Genomic DNA, 19,606 nt, shown 5'->3' on the forward strand with positions numbered 1-19,606 from the left:
TGAGTTGCAGTGTATGGACAGGAACACAAAGAGTTAATTTTATACTGGGAGAAGAAAAAAAAACTTCGGCTGGTCCCCTTTTCATTTGTCTAACTCTGAGCCCCCAAAATTAACTTTGGCTGAAGGCCTTTTTCTTTCCTCCTTTCTTTTTTACAGACATTAAATTGTATATATGTACAGTGATACAGTAAGTATTCCTCCTGTTCATACTGGCTGTGAAACACTCTGTTTGTCCTGTGAAAAAAAGCCATTGTTCTGTGTAGGAATGTATTCTTAAGTTCAGCCAAAGCCAAAACGAGGTTTCAGCACTCTGAGTTTGCCAGTTGTTTTTTTTTCATTATATTGCTGCATAACCGATTACATAAAGAAAACAAAGGAAAAACAAAATTACTAAGCAGCATGGATTTAAAAAAAAAATCTAGATTTGGCTTTCAAATCTGGTCTTTTTTCCCCTCTTTGTGTCTGGGGAAAAGGAATTTGATGTGATAGACTTTGGAGAATAATCACTAAGGTTTCTGAAGCCTTCAGTTAGCTCCAGGTGCATTTCTTCCACATTTCTTACGTCACTACTGGTTATTATAATATTTCAAGCTACATAAACTCACCCACCACTTTGTTAGGCACACCTGTTCAACTGCTCACCAACACAAATATGTTAACAATGACATGGCAGCAACTCAATGCATTTAAGCATGCAGGTCAAGATAACCTGCTGAAGTTCAAACCAAGTGTCAGAATAGCGGAAGAAAAGTGACTTAAGTGGCTTTCAACATGGCACGGTTATTGAGCCCAGACAGGCTGGTCTGAGTATTTCCGAAACTGCTGATCTACTGGGGTGTTCCCATACAGCCATCTCCAGGGTTTACAGAGAATGATCCGAAAAAGAGAAATCCAGTTCTCTGGGAAAAAATACCAGTATCACAGGAGAATGGCCAGTCTGTTTTCATCTGACGAGAAGGTAAACAACCACTTGTTATAGCCAAGGTATGCAGAAGAGCATCTTTTGAACCTTGAAGAAGATGGGCTACATCTGCAGAAGACCACTCCTATCAAAAAACGGGAAGCTGAAGCTAGAGTTCACACAGGCTCACCAAAATTGGACAGCAGAAGATTGAAAAAAATGTTGCCTGCTGCCACATTTGGATGGTGGGGTCAGAATTTGGCACAAACACCATGAAAGCGTGAATCCATTCTGCCAGTTCAGGTTGCTGGCAGTATAATGGTGTGGGGGCTGTTTTTTTGGCACACTTTGGGTCCCTTAGTACCAACTGAGTATCAAAATGCCACAGCCTACCTGAGTACTGTTGCTGACCATATCCACCCCTTATGACCAGTGTACCCATCCTCTGATGGCTGCTTCCAGCAGGATAACACACCATGTCACAAAGCTCAAATCATCTTCAACATGACGAGTTCACTGTACTTGGATGGCCTTCACAGACACCGGATCTCAATCCAGTAGAGCACTTTTGGGATGTGATGGGAGATTCACATCATGGATGTGCAGCCAACAAATTTGCAGCAGGTATGTGATGCCATCATGTCAATATAGACCAAAATCTCAAGGAATGTTTCCAACACCTTGTTGAATCTGTGCCACAAAAGAATTAAGGCAGCTCTGAAGGCAAAAGGGGATCTAACCCAGTTGGCCGGTGAGTGTATGTGCATATCGCCACCTCTTCAAACACCCTCACAGAAGAAAACATGCTGAGAAGAGTTATCATCCCATCCTCTTAAAATCAATCTGAGACACCAGAAGAGCATGAAGAGAGAAAAGCACAAAATGTTAACATTTTATTTACAAAGTTGTTTTTTTGTCATACAGAAAGTAAAAATGTAGCTACAACCTTGATTTGCGCAACAGGCGACCACACTAAAAATCATGGCTCGCTGGTTGCACAGCTGCTATAGCAATAATTTTATTGGGAAAAATAAGGAACGGAGAAAAAAAAATTAAAAGACAAAAAAAGAGAAATAATAAACCCAACAACAAAAAATTATTCATCCAACAAAATATTAAAAGCACAGACCCAAAACTAGATACCAGTCCCAAAGTCCTCACACGGGAATACATAAAGAGGGATTGACAGTGAAATTGTGGAATGCTGAGTGGTGGGCTGCCTGAGAACCTCGGGGGCCATGAGTGGGGTGAGGTGGAGGGTGTTGGGTGGCTCTCAGTTCCATGGGGGGACGGGGGGAGGAGGAGGGAAAAAAAGAGAGGGGAGGAGGGGGGGGGCAGCTCCACTCGGCCCACCCATTCGGTACAGTCTTGCCCTGTAAAAAGAGCTCAGCGCTGGGGAGGGGGGTTGACGTGGATTACAAAGGCGGTGTGAGTTGTAGGAGGGTGGACGTTCGGGTTTGTGGGGGAGAGAGGGGTAACTCGGTAGGCTCTCGTTTTCGACTTTAGCTCTTAATCGTCGTCTTCGTCATCCTCGTCGTCGTCTTCGTCCTCTGGGTCTCGCTTTCTCTTCTCGCCTTTGCCGGTTTCTGCTTCTGGAAGTAAAGAAGAAAATGGTGTCATGTGGTGGCGAGGTGCCAAATACAAATTATTGCATCTGCAGGCACGAATGCAGCAATTGTTCACCCACTTTAAACAACTTCAATCTCTGCATTAATAACACGCCAGCAGGATCATACGGTGTGTGAGCAGCAATCAAGAATGGTCACTATCATTCTAGCCGTCGTGTTAAATCGTTACATGATTATGAGCTCAACAAATTGCCAGACATGCATCTTCAATCCTGCCCTCGTGCAAGATTGTTAGCTGAATGACAAACATTCTCAAATATCTTATTTCAGTCTGACTGAGCGCTGCTTTTAAAAATAAATGGTCAGTAACAGGTAATCACTAACACTAATTTCTAAACAGATGTATCTGCATAGAGAGATACTTTATTGATTTCGCAAGGGAAGTTATGTTACAGCAGCAAGAAAAATAGTACAATAAGTAAACAACAAAGTGAGAGTAGAAATGCCACAGGCAGTGCAAAACTATACACACACAACAGTAATACAAATAAATGAATAGAAAAATATTGTGCAAGAGACAAATGTGAATATGCAAAATCTGACGTCAAAGTACAAGATTTCTGGCATTGGAAGCCTTCTGGCTCCCATTTCTAATTGTTTTTTTTAATTCTATTGAACATTTGAGCAGATAATCAAGTTTTTGGTTTAAAAAAAAAAAAAAAAAAAATCTCATTGAAAACCCTGAAAATTGGCCAGTGCCCTTGAATCTCAGGCTGCTTTTCCACCGTCAGGGTTCTGGTGCTGGTGCCAGTATTTGAACTGTTTTACTCGGTGCTCGGCCAAAAAATGGGTTCCAAGAACGCGTGACGAAAGCGGCAGAAGGGCGTGACTCTGCCATTTCAACATCAAGTTTTCTACCATATTACATGTGTATTACATGAGAAAAGCGAAGCGAATTTCACGACTGTGAATTAGGTTGGGCTCTAAGGCTGAACTTGCTGCTTTGTATCAGTTCATATCACAGATAAAAGGACACAAAGTGCGTACTTGTCGTCTTACTCTAATCGCTGTCTGTGTTTACCTCTGTGCTGCACACAGATGCTGCAGTAGTTTTGTTTGGACCGTAAAATGTGTTAGCAGCACAAGAAAGGGGAGCATGTTCTCCCACGTTTGTGCGCTTCGGCTTCCGAGTCCAGCCGAGGACCCGCCCACACTCACACGTAAAGGAGCAGTTCACAGAAACGCGGTGGAAACGCAGGCCCGTTCTTAAGCGTTTCCCCGGTTCACTGAAATCAGCACCAGCACTGGCACGAGCACCGGCACCTCGGTGGTGGAAAGTAGCATCAGTCAGCAGATCTTAGCTTAGGACTTCCCTAAATGGGGTAACAGCTAATCTCATATTATTTCTGATATTCAATTATCTGTGTCAGCTGTGCCACCCATTGTCTCATGTATGCATTATTAACTCTTGGAGTTTATGCAAAAAGTAAAATTCCTTTTCATGGAAACCCTGCGCGAGTTGATATACACCAAAACTCCTGATCTTTAAAGGGGGGGGGGGGGGGGGGGGGGTGTCCAAACTTTTGCCTGGTACTATATATATATATATATATATATATATATATATATATATATATATATATATATATATATAAGTTTCTTGTATGTTGTGTTCATTGCAGTGGCATTTCTTTGCCATTTTCCAATTCAGTTTCTATCATAAAGACCTAAAACAAACAAAAAATCAATTAAAAAAAAAAGGTTATGTCCCTCAGCCTTGTTCAGTCTGCAGTTATGCTGAGATAACACATCGAGAGTCTTTGACTGATTATGCTTGAGCCAAATGTGGCAGTAAAGTTACTTTAGGAGTTACATACCATCTTCATCTTCATCCTCATCTTCATCCTCTTCATCTACTTCTCCATCCTGACCAAAGTCTTCCTCCTTGGTAAACAACGTTTTACAAGTTAAAAACAGAGACAGTGTATCCTGACCTGCTTTAACAGCTTCACCGAGCTTGTTTTGTTTTTACCTCGTCTTCACCGCTGCCTTCCTCATCATCCTCTTCTCCTTCTACCTCCTCTTCGTCCTCCTCATCGTCCTCTTCCTCGTCAAAGTCCTCCTCTTCTCCGTCCTCGTCTTCCTCCTCCTCCCCCTCTGCGATGCAGAAGTGAAAAACAATCAGTCGGCCGCAAAGCGAGAGCGAACGGAGGCTAATCACAGCTATCGCTTTCACATTTTCACTTTCCAGTAATGAGAGCGCGATCGGCGTCATTCACCCGTGGAGCGGTTTCTAAATAAACTACTGTGGCGTAAATATTTTTCATGATGAACAAACATGTCACCAGAGCAACAGTTGAATAACCGACAAGTCTTTAATTGTTCTTGAACAACAAAGGAGCATTCCAGCACGGAGATAAAACCTCAGTCATAGTCTTTTCACTGGATTCGATGACTAAAAAACTATAGAAAAACCCATGCTGCAGCCCTGTTCTCATTCTTATGATTACAACAGAAAAGGCTGAGCCATGTGAGATGGGAAAACCCAACTTCATACCTTCATCTTCATCATCATCTACACCATCTCCATCCACCTCTCCATCAGAGTCAGAGGCTTCCCTGTCCTCCATGTCATAGCCATCCAGGTAGGTGAGCTGGGGCAGCAGCTTAAACACACTCTCTCTGTAGTCATTAAGGTTTGTCACTTCACAGTTGAACAGGTCCAAACTCTTCAGGTTGTCCAGCTTTTTCTGTTGATCAGAGGAAGAGAAATGCTGTGAGATGAGATTCTGCTGCTGAGATGTGATATTAACGGTACTAGACTCCAATTTATGAATATAATGAGAAATACTGTGAGACGACAGAGCTCCATCAGTCTGAAGTTTGACAGACCATTAATTACAGAATGGGTTATCCCTTAAAATATCTCTGGCTATGAGTGGAGCGATCAAAACAAAAAATGCTCTGTGTCAATGCTGGGCTTACATACCTTTTTTTTGTTTGACTATGATATATATTGCATTAATATGACAAAAGATACCAAAGGCGGTCACATAAATGACTCTCAAACACATCTGCATACATACCAATGGTTCCAATGTGCTGATGTCTTTCAATTTGTTGCCACTCAAATTTAAATGTGTGAGGTTCGGTAGTTTTTCTGCTAAAACATCAAGTCCGCCGCTGATCCTGTTGTCGCTCAACTCCAGCTAAATGACAGTAAAAAGAGAGATTAGTCGAGCTGGTAATTTGCACATTTCTGTTTTTTTTTCCCCCGTCATGAATGTATTAAAGTGAATAATGACTCCTGCTTACCTTTTTCAGTTTTCCTAGTTTGGGCAGATTAGAGACTGAGATTAAGCCGACATTTATCAAACTGAGGAACTCCAGGTTCACAAATTCAGCTGTGAGGCCTTCGATTTTTCCTTCAACTGATCGACAATTGTCGAGGACAAGTTCTCGTACCTAGAAATTAAGAAAAATATTGCATTATTTATATTATATTGTATTTATAATGCATTCTCAATTACTATAACTGCTTGTTAAAAATCATTAAATAAAAATTCGAATTTATTCTAAAACAGACCAAATGCTTAATATAATTTGTGGGTTTTTTTTTGCAAACATTAATTTTTTGCAACCAAAATCATAAGGAAAGGCGTTCAGCGAACATAACAACCTTAACGTATTAATAATCAGTGGGTGGTGGTGTTTGTAAAATGGCCCTTCACTTTTGTGTAAAGTGATTAAAGGCGTTTTTATAGTAGCTTAAAATATGAGAAAACACAAGTCTGAAGGCGGAGTTACTTTGACTCTGTTAAAGCTCACACTGGTTGCGCAAGTCATTGTTAAACGTTACCAAAAAAAGTTGTTGTCAAGCGTCAAAGATCACCGTTTCTCGACTAAAACACCAAAATGGATACTGTGTCTCTATCTAAAACCACTTTGGTATCACTGTGCGCTTCATTTAACCGACCGCCACACTCGTCTGCTTATTTCTTTGAAACGAGGAAGAGCAAAGCAGCAGCTTCCCATGGCCTGCTGATGCAGTCACTAATGACAAATGCAATGATTTTGTGAGCTAGCTCGCTACAGGCTAGCCATTGCCCCTTTTAAACGCTGCCGTGCCGTAGAGGAGCAGCTAGAGAGGTCTGTCTGCCCGCCATTAGCCAACCCAACAGCAACGGAAAGGATTGCGAATACACCCATAGTAAAGAGTTTCTTTTTTTCTCCCGTTAAACCAGCTTTCATGGGGGAAGTGGAATATTCCTCGTCGTCGAGCGAACGACCGATATTGCCAGTTTGTTAGAGGGTACAGCATCGCTTTCAGGTCGAAGTGGCGAAGGAAATATATTGAGAACGGAAATTTAGTAAAAAACAAAGATGGAGACAGTTCCTTTCTCCCAGAGCTTCAAAGACGACAGAATGACAACATGGCGATTCCTGAGCTACAGTATGCAGTCCTCTGAACACTTCAATGGCGGAAAATGCTGTTTAAAATGAGCAATAATAATTATTTACATATAACCCAAACTGTTTTTTTCGGTGTTAAATTGCTTTTTATTTCGTGCATGAGTCGAGGGGAATTGCCGAGCGCGGAGTTTTTGGCTGCCCACGCATGAAGCGCGGTGCGCCGGATCTCCGCGTCCTGAACGCAGGCTGGCTCGGTTAACGAAGCCGCTGGCCAGCAAATGTTATGTGTAGCTACAAACGCCAGGTTTAGCCTCAGTAACGATTACTGGAGCACAGAATGGTCATGTTTGGTGTTTTCTTTTGTACTTTACAGCTGGATAATTTTTGTTGTCTTTGACTGGTAGAGAGAAAGGGGTAATATGGCGGGAACCTAATACTAAGTTAGCTGGCTGGTGTCTCAATGGTTCTTGAATAACCGGACCACCGGGCTTCATTTAATCAGCATGCGTTTTTCTGTTTTAATTTATAATTTTAGGCAATGCACAGATAAGTGGTATTGTAGCTTGGTGCACAACTATGTAAAGCCATTTGAGAGAATTAATTGATGTACACTCCCTTTAAAACTTAACAGATTGCAACGTGTCTTTAAACAAATCACCACAGCGGTGCTTTCCTATCAAGCGTCCCCGGGCTCTAAGCTCTGGAGTCGCGGTGTATTTTACCATTAGCGGTTAAGGTATGGATGACTCGTGAACCAACTGTTTTTTGTTGTCGCTGCTTGAATCTTTGTGGTCGTTTGATGTAAACGTACTCCACAGAAATGTGAAGACATGACTCGTGTAGTGCGACGGCCCGAATAGCGTTTATAAAACTCGTTTACCCCCCCATACATAGCTTTTTAAAGTGGTTTTGCGATTTTTTTTTTAAAAGCGCCCCATTTTTAGCAGTTATGCTAGCAGCAAACATGGCTTCCAAGGTCTGTATAAAATATACCGCTCTGTGAATGCCGATCGCGACGCAGGAAACTGCTTTCTTAACACATCGGCGCAAAAAGAAGTTTACTAATTGTGCTACAACGGTGGAGTGGAGCTGAATCGTGTGTGCACCATTGACCAGGGAGGCTGCGAAACGGTTAAAGCACTGCAATAATGCCAGCAAGCTTGGGGGGGGGAATCGCCGTTTCAAAGTAACGACTGAATATAGCTTTTCTCGTCTCGTTGCCCCTATACGCCCAATCCAGACCAGCATAAAGGATCAAGCTTGTTGTGCGAGTGTTTTCCGCCCCGTTATAAATGAGAAACGCAATCTAAAACCCATGTGGTCACCATTACGTTAGCCACACAGGGTCACTCGCAAAGCAAAAAAAGTAGCAAGCTAGGCTAGCAGGGGCTAGCCTGAAAACTAAGGGTTGGTTTTAAAAAAGCACGACTCACATCAGACGGTGTCCTGTTTCTTAGCTCCAAGTGGATCCTCTTTTTCATGTCCATTTTGCCCTATGAAAGTTAAACTTTTCTCCTCTGGGTTTTGCTGGGATCTTCAGTCCAAAGGCAGAGATGCCCTAATGGAGGGAGAATATAGGACTGTATAATGAACTGAGCCAAACGCTAAGTTAGTCGGAGAGAGGGGAAACCATGGAGGGAAACGGGACTGAAACAAAATATATGCTCAACAGCGCCATCTGCGTCCAGAAACGCCCATCGCCACTGAAAAAGGCATTGCAGTCACAAAACATGACGCTGCCCCGAAACGGTGCTATGGTGCAATTTATTTTGTGTAAGGAAATTACTGTACTATATTGTTTAGTGAACACGGCAGCTTTTCTCTTTGAGAAGTAGGTTTTATTCAGCGAAGGCCATGCGGGAAGAGACGAGTGCAGCTTATTTAAAAAAAAAAAAAAGAAAAAAATGGGAACCAAACAATTAGATATCGATAAAGTAGGTCACGTGGAGAACTTTGTTTATGCTTCACTTAAAAGTTTCACAGAAAATCAGAAATGCGTTACTGTTTTATAGTCAACATATAAACAATGTAGTTAATGAAGAAATCCTCTGTTTTAGAGATGACTAATTAAAAAAAAAAATGTGTGTTTGGTCTTGTTTACATTGTGATTAAAAAATAAAAATAAACAAATCGTGTTGTCTCTTGGCTCCTAAATGGCTGATTCCCACCCCCAACCCCACCATGTGGATACACTGCTAGAAAGGAGGGCTATATGTGGTTTGCCTTAAAGAGATCATTGTATATACATATGGAGGGGTAGGGCAACCCCTACAACCCCTCCACTTTACTTTCTGAGACACTCCGGCACTGGAGTAGAAAACCTACTAGGGTTGTAATTTTTTTTTTTTAATTCTAAATTAAATCAATACTGTAAATGCATATTAAATTAAGTTTAGTAAATATAACAAGTGCATAAATGCTACAAAGATGTATTTGCATAGTGTGCTGGGGCCATACTTTGCAAAATTCCTAACTCTGGCCACATACATGTTACAGGTACAGTCCATACACTGTATCTACAAACACAAACGCTGTTTTTAAATCAGTGTTTGGTAGTTGAGAAGCAATGCCAGAAGATGGCACTGTAATATCTACAACTGACATTCCTCATATTTCATTGTGCAACAGTGGGTCTGTGTGTGAATGACAGCCCTATCTGTTTTTGGCTGCAACAGTAATGCTGGAGGGGGTTAATTACAGTGTCAGTTGGACTTTTATTAGCGGAGGAGTTAACTGTGCAGTCTGGGATCTTTTTAACTTCTAGATGTCAACAGTGGAGGTTCAGGTGATCATGTGTCATAATTTTAATTTGACTGTGTAAAAATCTGTACTTAAAGATATATGATTTCACTGCAGCTTCTTTGCACGCACCCATAAAGAATGTGCATGTAGATTCTCTTCATATAGTGTTGAAAAGTGACTGAATTGCGGGCAGCCCCTTGCAGAAATCAGTACATTTAGAAAGAGACCTTTCAACATTTCCTCCACAGTGCTGGGAGCAATTGGCAGTTGAGTGTTATTTACTCTGTTGGATAGCTCTCTTTCTCTCTCTCTCTCTCTCTCTCTCTGAGTGTCTCAGACACACATCAGGGCTCAATGTGTTGCGAGAAGATTGAGAACACACCCCAACTGAGCAGCTTGCCACCCGAGCGATAAGATGGGTATATGCCCCGGGTCTGGAAGAAGACAGGATTTTTGTTTGGTCTGTTTACTGACCAGAAAGACGTATTTATCATGATTTGTGAACTAATAAAATGAATATTTATACAGAGGCATTTTGGGGTTTTTGCTTTTAATTTTGTTAATATATTTAAAAAGTTAATAAAGTCATACATGTATTGGGCCTCTTTAGCATAATTAAGCAGTTAGACATTAATTATCTGTCCAAAAGCAAAGTCTTGCTATTGTTAAGCTACAGTAGAGCCTTTAGATCAGCGGCTGGAGAGCTTAATAAGTATTTTCTCTGTTACAACATATATCTCCCCCCCCCATTACACACTGTGCACACACAGACACACACACACGCAGGCATGTACACATACACACACACACACACACACACTTGCTGCTGTCTTTTTTTTTTCCTGTCTGTCAGTTCTGTGCCAACTCCTCCAGCTTTACAAATATGATAAGACCAAAGCCGCAAGAACTCTCCCTGCGCTGTGGTAATGGTTAACCAGATAATTCGTCTAGGGGTGGGAAGAGAAAACTGTCAGAAGTTATTCTGTCTTCTTTTTTGTGCTTGCCCGCCTTAAATGAGTTGAATTCATTCATAGCAGGACTCAGAATGGAGGACACGTCGCGACAAGAGAAACAAGATTTGGAATATAAAAATCCAAATGAGGATGAAGGTAACTCTTCTAAAGATTAATGTCTTCCTATGAAATTAGCTGCTTTAAGTATTTCCACACCAAAACGCTGAAGGGGCCGGTTATGTCTTTGTGTACTCTGTGGTGTTGTTGATTAACTCGGGCACAGACTTTTGATCAACATCTAAGCAATATTAACAGAAATCATAAACATCATGGCCTGAAACCAAGTGTGAAAATTTGTCTGTTTAAAGCTTGCCAGTGTGTAGCTGGAAGAAGAAAAATCTTTATAAAGAAAGTCTTTATATTTCCATGAGTCAGGCACATTACCCAGTCATGTGTAACAAATGTAGCTCAGTGTGTCTTTGAATTTATGCTGTGCCATATGAACATGAGTTCTCTGCATGGGTTTCTGTTTTAAAGGTGGGATCCGTCGCCGATTGCGAGACAGGGACCTTCTAAGGAAGAGAAAGGCCGAAGCAGAGGAGAAGGAAACTAACCAGTGGGTTTTGGGGTAAATTTGTAGCGTGGACAGTGTTAGTGCTGCTACACACATTTATGGAGACACTCTACAAATTTAAATACTTAAGTACAGTAGAGGAGTAAAAATAGTGGTCTTAGGAACACTTAGAAATGTTTAGCAGCCTGTGTTATAACACTGTGTTTTACAGTACATGCTGAAAACACTATCAGCACTCTGGCTGCTTATCACTCCTCTGGTTTATATTGAATATGGAGCAAAAGGAAAGCAAAGGTTGCTCTGGTCTTTCTATTGATGTCCCAGATCTAGGTCAAGGACTTTGTACTATTAGCTTTGCAGAGCTGCCACAAAGAGCTGTATTAATGTCCACCATTACTGAAGTTAATTGCAATTGCGGCTCTCTCTCAGGGTGGAGAGCCAACGGAAAAGATCAAGAGCTGAGGACAAGAGTGGCACAAAGAAGAGAGGGAGGCCCAGGAAGACCGAACCCACACCGCAGCTATCTGTTGCACAGGAAGAAGTCACAGCACCTCAGGAAGCTCCTGCTGTCGTGGTGTTACCTGAACCTGCTGAGGTCATCCAAGACCAAATAACAGGCTCGCTGCCCCTCTTGTTTGCAGTGGAATCACAACCAGCTTCCGTCCTTGCCCCCCCTGCTCCTGCATCAGTGCTTGAGCCTATCCAAAATTCTGCCACTGCTCCTGTTCTGGCGTTTACTGCTCCAGTTCCCATCCAAGATTCAACTCCAGCTCCAGATGCTGTCTCATTCCCAGCTTTGTCCCAAGACTCTGTTCCAGCTGCAACTCCTGCTCCTCCTTCAGCTCCTTCCCAGGTGGAGACCCTCTATACAGAGTCACAAGGCAAGGAGGCCCCTGTCCAGGTCCTGATTGAAGATTTAGGCCCAGATGAGGAGGAGGACATCTCTCCAGTGCAAGACAACAAAGGAGCTAATGAAGGTTTGTATGTTGTGGGAATACACTACAAGCAACACTATGAAACATTTTATGGTGAAAAGGTTTATTAATTGTCAAACTGCCTGTCTGTCTTTTGTAGATTTGAGTGAAACACTTTCATTCAACGTGCCTGAACAAAATAACGTGTACTCAGTTCCAACCGTCTCCGCTCAGCCTATGGCACGGGAATATTTTCCAGGAAATTAATTGCAACTTTTCTGAAATGCACTGTCAAGATATTGCTTTACATATGCAAAGCCTCGTCACAGTTTGTATCTGAATATTTCTTTTTTTGGTTAGTGTGCACACACAAGCTGAGGCAAGTCATTGCTTATTTTAAAAGATGTATGAATTCAAACCAAAGCTGTATGCTTATTTATTTTGGATTGTGCTTGAGTGCAGAGCTTATGATTTTTTTTTATATATATATATACTTTGCATTTAATATGCAACCAGTTTTGCTAGCCTTTATTTAAAAGTTAAGCATATGAGTCACTGGTAATTATGTATTCATAATTTTGGATTTATTTTTACGGAATTTTGTAAAAGTTATTATTCGTCTAATAAAATTTACTGCTGCATCATTTAACAGTAGTCATCATTATATGTGTCATCGACTGCCAAACACATCCACGTGTAAGTGGCAAATACAATATGTGAGTGATTAAAAGAAATAATTATTTTGCCATTTTGTTCACATTTCACAACACTTTATGAATATATAAACTCATAAAATGACTATCAGCTATCATCAATATATTGATGATAGCTATCATCAACACTTTATGAATATATAAACTCATAAAATGACTATCAGCTATCATCAATATATTGATGATAGCTATCATCAATATATTGATAATTTATGAGTTTTTGTAACTTTTTTCACTTGGGTGAAACACACAAAAACATTTTCCTTACAAATGTGGAACCATTTAAGGGGAAATAACCAGGCTTTCCAATGGTATAAGATTTATTGCCAAGAAACACTGTTACAACAAAAACATAATCAACCAATCACACTGGTGTACAGTGTGAGCAGCATATCTATAGATTTAATCTGTGCCCTGTGCATGTGTAGTGAAATACTTAGCCCTATCTGCTTGTTGCTACTGGTAGTACTTCTAATTTCCTCATCTCATCTACATACAGAGGTATTAATATATTAAAGAGGTATTAATATATTAAAACAATTCACTATATACACTCACTGGTCACTTTATTAGGTATACTGTGGTAGTATTTAGTTTGACCTCCTTTTGCCTTCAGAGCTGCCTTAATTCTTTGTGGCACAGATTCAACATTCCTCTGAGATTTTGGTCCATACTGACACGATAGCATCACACAGTTGCTGCAGATTTGTCAGCTGCACATCCACAGTGTGACTCTCCCGTTCTTCCACATCCCAAAGGTGCTCTACTGGATGGAGATCTGCTGACTGTGGAGGCCATTTGAGTACAGTGAACTCACTGTCATGTTCAAGATGATTTGAGGATGGGTACACTGTGGTCATAATGGGCTGGACCTGGTCAGGAAAAATACTCAGGTAGGCTGTGGTGTTTAAATTATGCTAATTTGGCACTAAGGGGCCCAAAGTGTGACACCCCCCCCCCCCCCCCCCCCCCCCCCCAACACAAAACAAAACAAACAAAAAAAACCCTCCATCCTGTGTAAATTTTATCCTCAGTTTCCTGTTCTGATCTGACAGGGGTGGCACCCAGTGTGGTCTTCTGCTGCTGTAGCCCATCTGCTTCAAGGTTCAAGCGATGCTCTTCTGCATACCTTGGTTATAACAAGTGGTTATTTGAGTTACTGTGGTCTTCCTGTCTCCTCTTCTGTCCATTCTGTTATTAACATTTACTTCCAGACAACAGCTGCTCACTGGATAGTTCACACAGAGATAGATAAATGGAGGGTATGCACATAAAACTAAATGCAACAGGATTGAGTCTATACTACATTACATAACTTCTGTTCGTCCTGTGGTTTCCATGTATTTATTTATTTTAAAAGCAAACTGTATCAAACGTATCTCGGCTGCCCCCTAATGGTAGAAAACACTGCTTTATCATTCAATGGTGTGCTCTTCTGGTGCAACTGTATCGACATATTTTGCAACATGTACTCGTAATTTAAGCCAAGTACCTGTAAAATAGGCCCTATACAAATGAAGGGACGGGAGTGACATATTTACATTTATTTAGAGGGATTTAGATGAGCCGACAGGTTTCAGCCTAACACGTGAAGCACTCCTGGTTGGCCAACAATAAAGTCTAACATGTACTTCCGCATCGAGGACTGCTCTCCGGTCGCAGCAGCAGCTAAAAGCTCAGAGTTTCAGAGCAGTCGTCTTTCTTTGTGCTAATAAGATGAGTCCGTTGTGTGAGTGCTGCTCCGAGCACATTAATAAACTGACGCAACAGGTTTCTGTGATGCGAAAAGAAATCAAGAACCTGAGGTACGTTTGTAACCTGTTTAATGGGTATATTAACAGCCACGTGTGTTCTCCGGAGACACCCTGGACACTCGTGACATTTTACCACTTTAAAAACAAAAACAAAAAAACAAAAAAAACAAGTCAAACGCTACATTACGTTTCGCAACGGCTCTTGCGCTTTGTCGGGTTCTCAATATCATCCTTTCCTCCTCCAACAGGCAGACGTTGGACGGTGCAGTCAGAGCTCATCGCAAACACCTGGCGTCTGTTCAGGCTGCCGTGGCAAAGATTGGACTCTGTGAAGAAGATAATTCTCCAACACCACCACCACCATCAGCACCACAGGCTGCATTAGAGCGAGGTGCCGCACACAGTTGTAATGAAAATAAAATAAAAAAGGAACCCTTTCTTTATTTATATTTTTTATTTTGGTTTATAAAATGTATCATGTACATACAAAAGTAACGCTTTTGACTCAGAAATGTTCAACATGTGCGTTACTTTGTCACTGAATTATTTTTTTTATTTTTTGGGTAATCAATTCCCAGATCGCAATACAGTCAATTCACTGAATCAGTATTGAATTGTGGGGTGTGGGGTGTGGGGTGGGTTGTCCCCCGGAGGTGTTCGTTGACCCACTTTTGTTCGAAGGTGTGAAAAAAAAAAGGCGAGGGTCGTTACAATCGGTGGTTTTGGCCGAAACCCCTGTGAGCCTTCTTCTTATGCTATCAAGTGACCTGTTGAGGTCACCTGAAGAAAGGTGTGAATGGGAGTTGATGCGCCTGGAATGGGAGCTCAGGTCTGCATTGTAAATGAGGGGCAGTTGGTGTCGTAATCCACCTCCTGTGTTCAGGGATGGTCGTTCACAGTGGACATAGATGGCCTCTTTAAGAAAGGATGGCAACAAAGAGTGAAGATGGTAGTGAGATTTGCGGTGTGATATATGGCTTAGAGAGGGTGATATTGACAAAAAGACAGGAGGCTGAGCTGAACGTTTTCATTGTAAGTGACCAAGCAGTTTGTGAGCAGTTTGGAGACAAAGTTAGAGAGGCAAGGCTGAGATGGTCTGGACATATGCAGAGGAGGGATAGTGGATATATTGGAGATGGAACTGCTCAGCAGGAGGAAGAGAGGAAGACCACAGGGAAGGTTCATAGATGTAGTGAAGGAGGACATGCACAGGGTTGGTGTGACAGAAGAGGATGTTAGGGAGAGGGTGGAATGGAGGCAGATGATCTTCTAAAGAAGAATAAGAAGCTGAAATCATGTCTAAAGGATTGCAATAGTATTTTAACTGACTGTAAAATTTTATTGACTTCTGACACTGATTCTTCATCATTTTTGCATTCTGATGTGTAAACCTCTACACTACGGAACCACACAAACAGCAAATTACAAATGATTCTTTAGTATATTACACTTTATCCAGCCATGATAAATGGTATAATGGTGTTGATTAAAACGTATTTAACCATACTGTTAAACCCGAGGCACTGACATGTAGATGACAACAGACAGCTTGACATCAGTTACAAGCACAAGCTTATTTATTACTAAATTATTTATCAAAATTTGTTTTAAATCATGTTTTGTGAATTCACTCTTACACTGTATGATGTCCTGCCTCCACCTGGTTTGGATCGTAGCTGTGAACAGCCTGGGTGAAGGAGAATTCCCAGACTGCCACTCAGCCCACTTGCTGAGTCACACCGTCTATCAACTATCAATAGATGATCAATCAATTAGAACAGGGCAACTATGAATCAGTGTCATTCCGTTGTCATCATCATAACATTGTCAGGTTTCAATCTCAAACATAATGAAGATTCAGATGAAAAGGCAACATTGTTTCGGTGTCGTCTTGCTGTCTGAGTTGGTCAATGCCGGTTTTAAAATGTCACCAAAACAGAACAAGGTGTGCCCATCCCATGACGCTAATATTCTTATCATTACAGGGAATATCCAAACAGTCCCAATCGGTTACATTAGTTCCTGTTTTTCTGCAAAGAATGGGACTCCCAGGCAGCCCACTATATGCGGCCCTTCAAGGGCAGAACTTCGAATCCAGCAGAGTGTCTTTAACAACCCGGCACATGCTCTAGTGGGCCTGGAGCAATACTCCCATGTCTGGTAGGTTTCATGTGTTTGCTGGTGTACAACATGTTACTATCCAAATATTATTATCCAACTTGCGAGATTTATTTATTTTTGTTCATTTTAAAAAAAAACATGCACCTTGTATATCTCCTCATTTCCCATCATCCACCTTTCTTTTTTGTTTGGCCTCTACAGGATCATTTTTCTCTTTCACAAAAATGGGCAGCTGAGTTACAAAGCCAAAGTGAAACCTCCTAGGCTGAACGGTCAGAAGGTCGGAGTGTACTCGACACGCAGTCCTCATCGACCGAATGCGTTGGGCCTAACACTGGCAAAGCTTGACAAAATACAAGGTCAGTGTCATTGAGGACCGTGTGTGTATACTGACCTGGATTTATTTCTCTATGGGAGTTGACATTCCCTAACCTGCACTGATGAGTGACTTAAACCCTGTATGAAGCACAGGATAATGGGGTTAAATATTTACTTGTACTGCATTAATAATCACAGCTGTTAAATCACACTGTTTTTCAGCAAACTGCTGCCTCCCTTTAGTGAAACCTCATCCTGGTTTTCTAAAGTGAATGTTTTATGTTTAGTTGCTTGTAATTATTTTTGGATGCTAACATATGTCGATCCATCATTTTTTTTAACAGCTACATGAAGCTGTGTTTGGGAAGCGGCGTAATGACAAAGAAAGCTGTCAGCAGAGCTAAACCCTGTCAAATGGTTTTAAAATTGAATTCTTGGACCACACCTCTATGGAAGCTTGTGTATGCCACAGGAATTTTTTTTTTTTTTTTTGCCATCCCTATATCAAAAATTTGGGTTATTATCTCAAAATTTCAGGTTGGGTATCTCAAATTTCAACTTAGTTTGAGTTAGTAAGTTGAAATTTTGAAATAACCTAAAATTTTACCTTTTTTTTTCTCAGTAACACAAACAAGCTTCCATACATTACAAATAAATGTTTTGTAAATATTCTGTATTCAGTCTGATTTAATCTTAGAGGGATTCTAATAACAGGCTCTTTAAAGAAACAAATGCATTTCTTTATTTTGTAGGCGATACTGTATACCTGTCAGACATCGATATGATTGCTGGCACTCCAGTCCTGGACATCAAACCCTATATCCCAGAGTACGACTCCCCCGACACCCGGGGGAGCACAAACTCAGAGCCCTACGATTCAGACGCAGACCAGTCGAGTGCAACTTCTGTTTCACTGAATGAGACAAACCTCTCTAAACTCCCTGAAGAGTCAGATATAGATGTGCAGTTAACCACAGTAGATCAAAGAGCAGATAACGCTGATGTGGGGAATCTCCTCTCAGAAGAAAAAAACGATGCTGACTCAACAAGTTCATCACATGTCAGTGCTCAGTTTTCCCTGTCCAAAAAGCTTAGTAATGTGCTGGAGGAGGTCAAGGCTTATGTGAACCAAGATGACATGTTCTTAACAAGTTCTGAAAGTAAGAACCAAGTTTCAGACTCTCCTAAAACTAAACCACCCTTGTTGGAAGCAGACCACCCCTGCTACGGAGAAGAAGCCTACACTACAATCGCAGGCTGGATCAGAGAGCCTCCTGTTGCCAGTCTGCATGTGCGATTCAGCCCACATGCTGAGAGGGAGCTGGCAGAATTCATTCCCACACACCTATCAGGTAAGATAACTGAGATCATGGGAGATGTTTGTCTCCATAAGGGGGCGCTGTTGTATCAGTAATTAACATGAAAGCCTTCATTCATAGCTGAGCAGAGAGAAAACAAACTTGTTTACCACACAGATCCATCTGAAAGCCACAGACCCAGGTTTAAGTTTCTGCGCAGTACAGAGGAAGCAGTCGCTGCCATCAGAGGGGTCCTGTCAGCAGACCCCCGGTCCGTCTACAGGAGGACTCGCTGCAGAGACAGGCTCTTTTTCTTCACCCTCGACACAGCTGACATCACCTGCTGGTTTGGACAAGGCTTTGCTGAGGTGCTGCAGGTAAAACCTGTAGAGCCCCACATTGCCTCAGTGTGAGAGACTGCCCGTTAATTTTTACTCACTTTGATATTTCCATGTAAAATCTTTGCTGGCAAACTTTTGTTTCTGATGTAAGAAAAACTTATATTGCCTAATTAAAATATTTTTTTAAAACAGAAATGCCTTTTTTTTTTTAACTCTTTTCTGTATTGTCAAAAAATGGGAGTAACTGGACAAAAAAAGTAAATTTTCTTTTCTTAATCCTTTTGCAAACTATTGACCTTTTAAGCTCTCGAGTGGGTTTGTTGTAGTTCCTCCTTTCTAAAGAAACAGTCCTTTAATTTACGTGTTATTAGGATACCTCAGTGGAAGGGAGGATGCCTTGTTTTACAGTAGCCTCTGGGTACTGCAACAGGCCACAGCACCTCTTGAAATTCATAAGCAATTTGAAGGAGGGCCTCACGGGAAGGGAAGACTCAACAACAACTGGCTCTTTAAATGGCGTGGAGGGACCCCAGCTTATTCTCATCACTTTAATTGTCATGATTTTTTTTTTCTTCTCTTCACCCTTCCTCTGTTACCCCCCCTCCCCCCAATCTTCCCCACCCTTGACCCCTTCTCTCCACTTTATTATCCCTGAACCTTTTCTCTATCCACAGGTGTAGTGATATTTAAGTAGCCGAGTACATCGGTCACACGTTTGTCTCTAAAGCCTGATTTAGACTTCTGTGGGGAAACTTTGTAGAGCCTACCTGAAGATTTATGGTTAAGCAGCAACGTAATAACCGCAAACCCCTCTGAAACCCTACGCTGTAACCCAACATGCATCTCGCTAGAAATGTAATTACACATCATATTGATGCAGCCTGCAGCTATTGTGATCGTCCTGTGCAGTACTGTTGATTTTTTTCTGTGTTTACTCTGCAGTTTTTGAATTTATCAATGAGAGAATAACAGTCCTCGTCTCAGTGTAAGGAATAA

General features: G+C 41.4%; 3 protein-coding genes across 6 annotated transcripts; 2 read left to right on the plus strand and 1 right to left on the minus strand.

Moving 5' to 3' along the window:
- Window positions 1–1,903: 1,903 nt before the first annotated feature.
- anp32b (acidic (leucine-rich) nuclear phosphoprotein 32 family, member B) lies at window positions 1,904–8,556 on the minus strand. Of its 3 annotated transcripts, none has more exons than XM_030758373.1 (7): window positions 8,316–8,556; window positions 5,785–5,934; window positions 5,556–5,678; window positions 5,027–5,219; window positions 4,502–4,626; window positions 4,347–4,413; window positions 1,904–2,490 (listed from the first exon to the last, which is right to left on the minus strand). In XM_030758373.1, exons 1-7 carry the CDS (start codon window positions 8,367–8,369, stop codon window positions 2,411–2,413), a joined length of 792 nt encoding a protein of 263 aa, XP_030614233.1. In that variant the 5' UTR covers window positions 8,370–8,556; the 3' UTR covers window positions 1,904–2,410. The 3 variants fall into 3 exon arrangements, with proteins under 3 accessions (XP_030614233.1, XP_030614147.1, XP_030614321.1); XM_030758287.1 differs by having other exon boundaries at window positions 1,904–2,493; window positions 8,316–8,550; XM_030758461.1 differs by lacking the exon at window positions 4,502–4,626 and having other exon boundaries at window positions 1,904–2,493; window positions 4,347–4,349; window positions 8,316–8,552.
- Window positions 8,557–10,224: 1,668 nt separating this feature from the next.
- Window positions 10,225–12,699, plus strand: hemgn (hemogen). Of its 2 annotated transcripts, none has more exons than XM_030758183.1 (4): window positions 10,225–10,733; window positions 11,115–11,193; window positions 11,581–12,128; window positions 12,226–12,699. In XM_030758183.1, the coding sequence occupies exons 1-4, from the start codon at window positions 10,670–10,672 to the stop codon at window positions 12,330–12,332; spliced, it is 798 nt and encodes a 265-aa protein (XP_030614043.1). In that variant the 5' UTR covers window positions 10,225–10,669; the 3' UTR covers window positions 12,333–12,699. The 2 variants fall into 2 exon arrangements, with proteins under 2 accessions (XP_030614043.1, XP_030613974.1); XM_030758114.1 differs by having other exon boundaries at window positions 10,226–10,733; window positions 11,115–11,205.
- A 1,717-nt stretch (window positions 12,700–14,416) lies between these two features.
- Window positions 14,417–18,759, plus strand: trmo (tRNA methyltransferase O). The gene is made up of 6 exons (XM_030738441.1): window positions 14,417–14,583; window positions 14,781–14,923; window positions 16,518–16,692; window positions 16,855–17,012; window positions 17,724–18,323; window positions 18,447–18,759. Exons 1-6 carry the CDS (start codon window positions 14,495–14,497, stop codon window positions 18,680–18,682), a joined length of 1,401 nt encoding a protein of 466 aa, XP_030594301.1. The 5' UTR covers window positions 14,417–14,494; the 3' UTR covers window positions 18,683–18,759.
- The last annotated feature ends 847 nt before the right edge of the window (window positions 18,760–19,606 follow it).

The sequence above is a fragment of the Archocentrus centrarchus genome, chromosome 1 (genome assembly GCF_007364275.1).
Source record: "Archocentrus centrarchus isolate MPI-CPG fArcCen1 chromosome 1, fArcCen1, whole genome shotgun sequence".
Classification (NCBI taxonomy): Eukaryota; Metazoa; Chordata; class Actinopteri; order Cichliformes; family Cichlidae; genus Archocentrus; species Archocentrus centrarchus.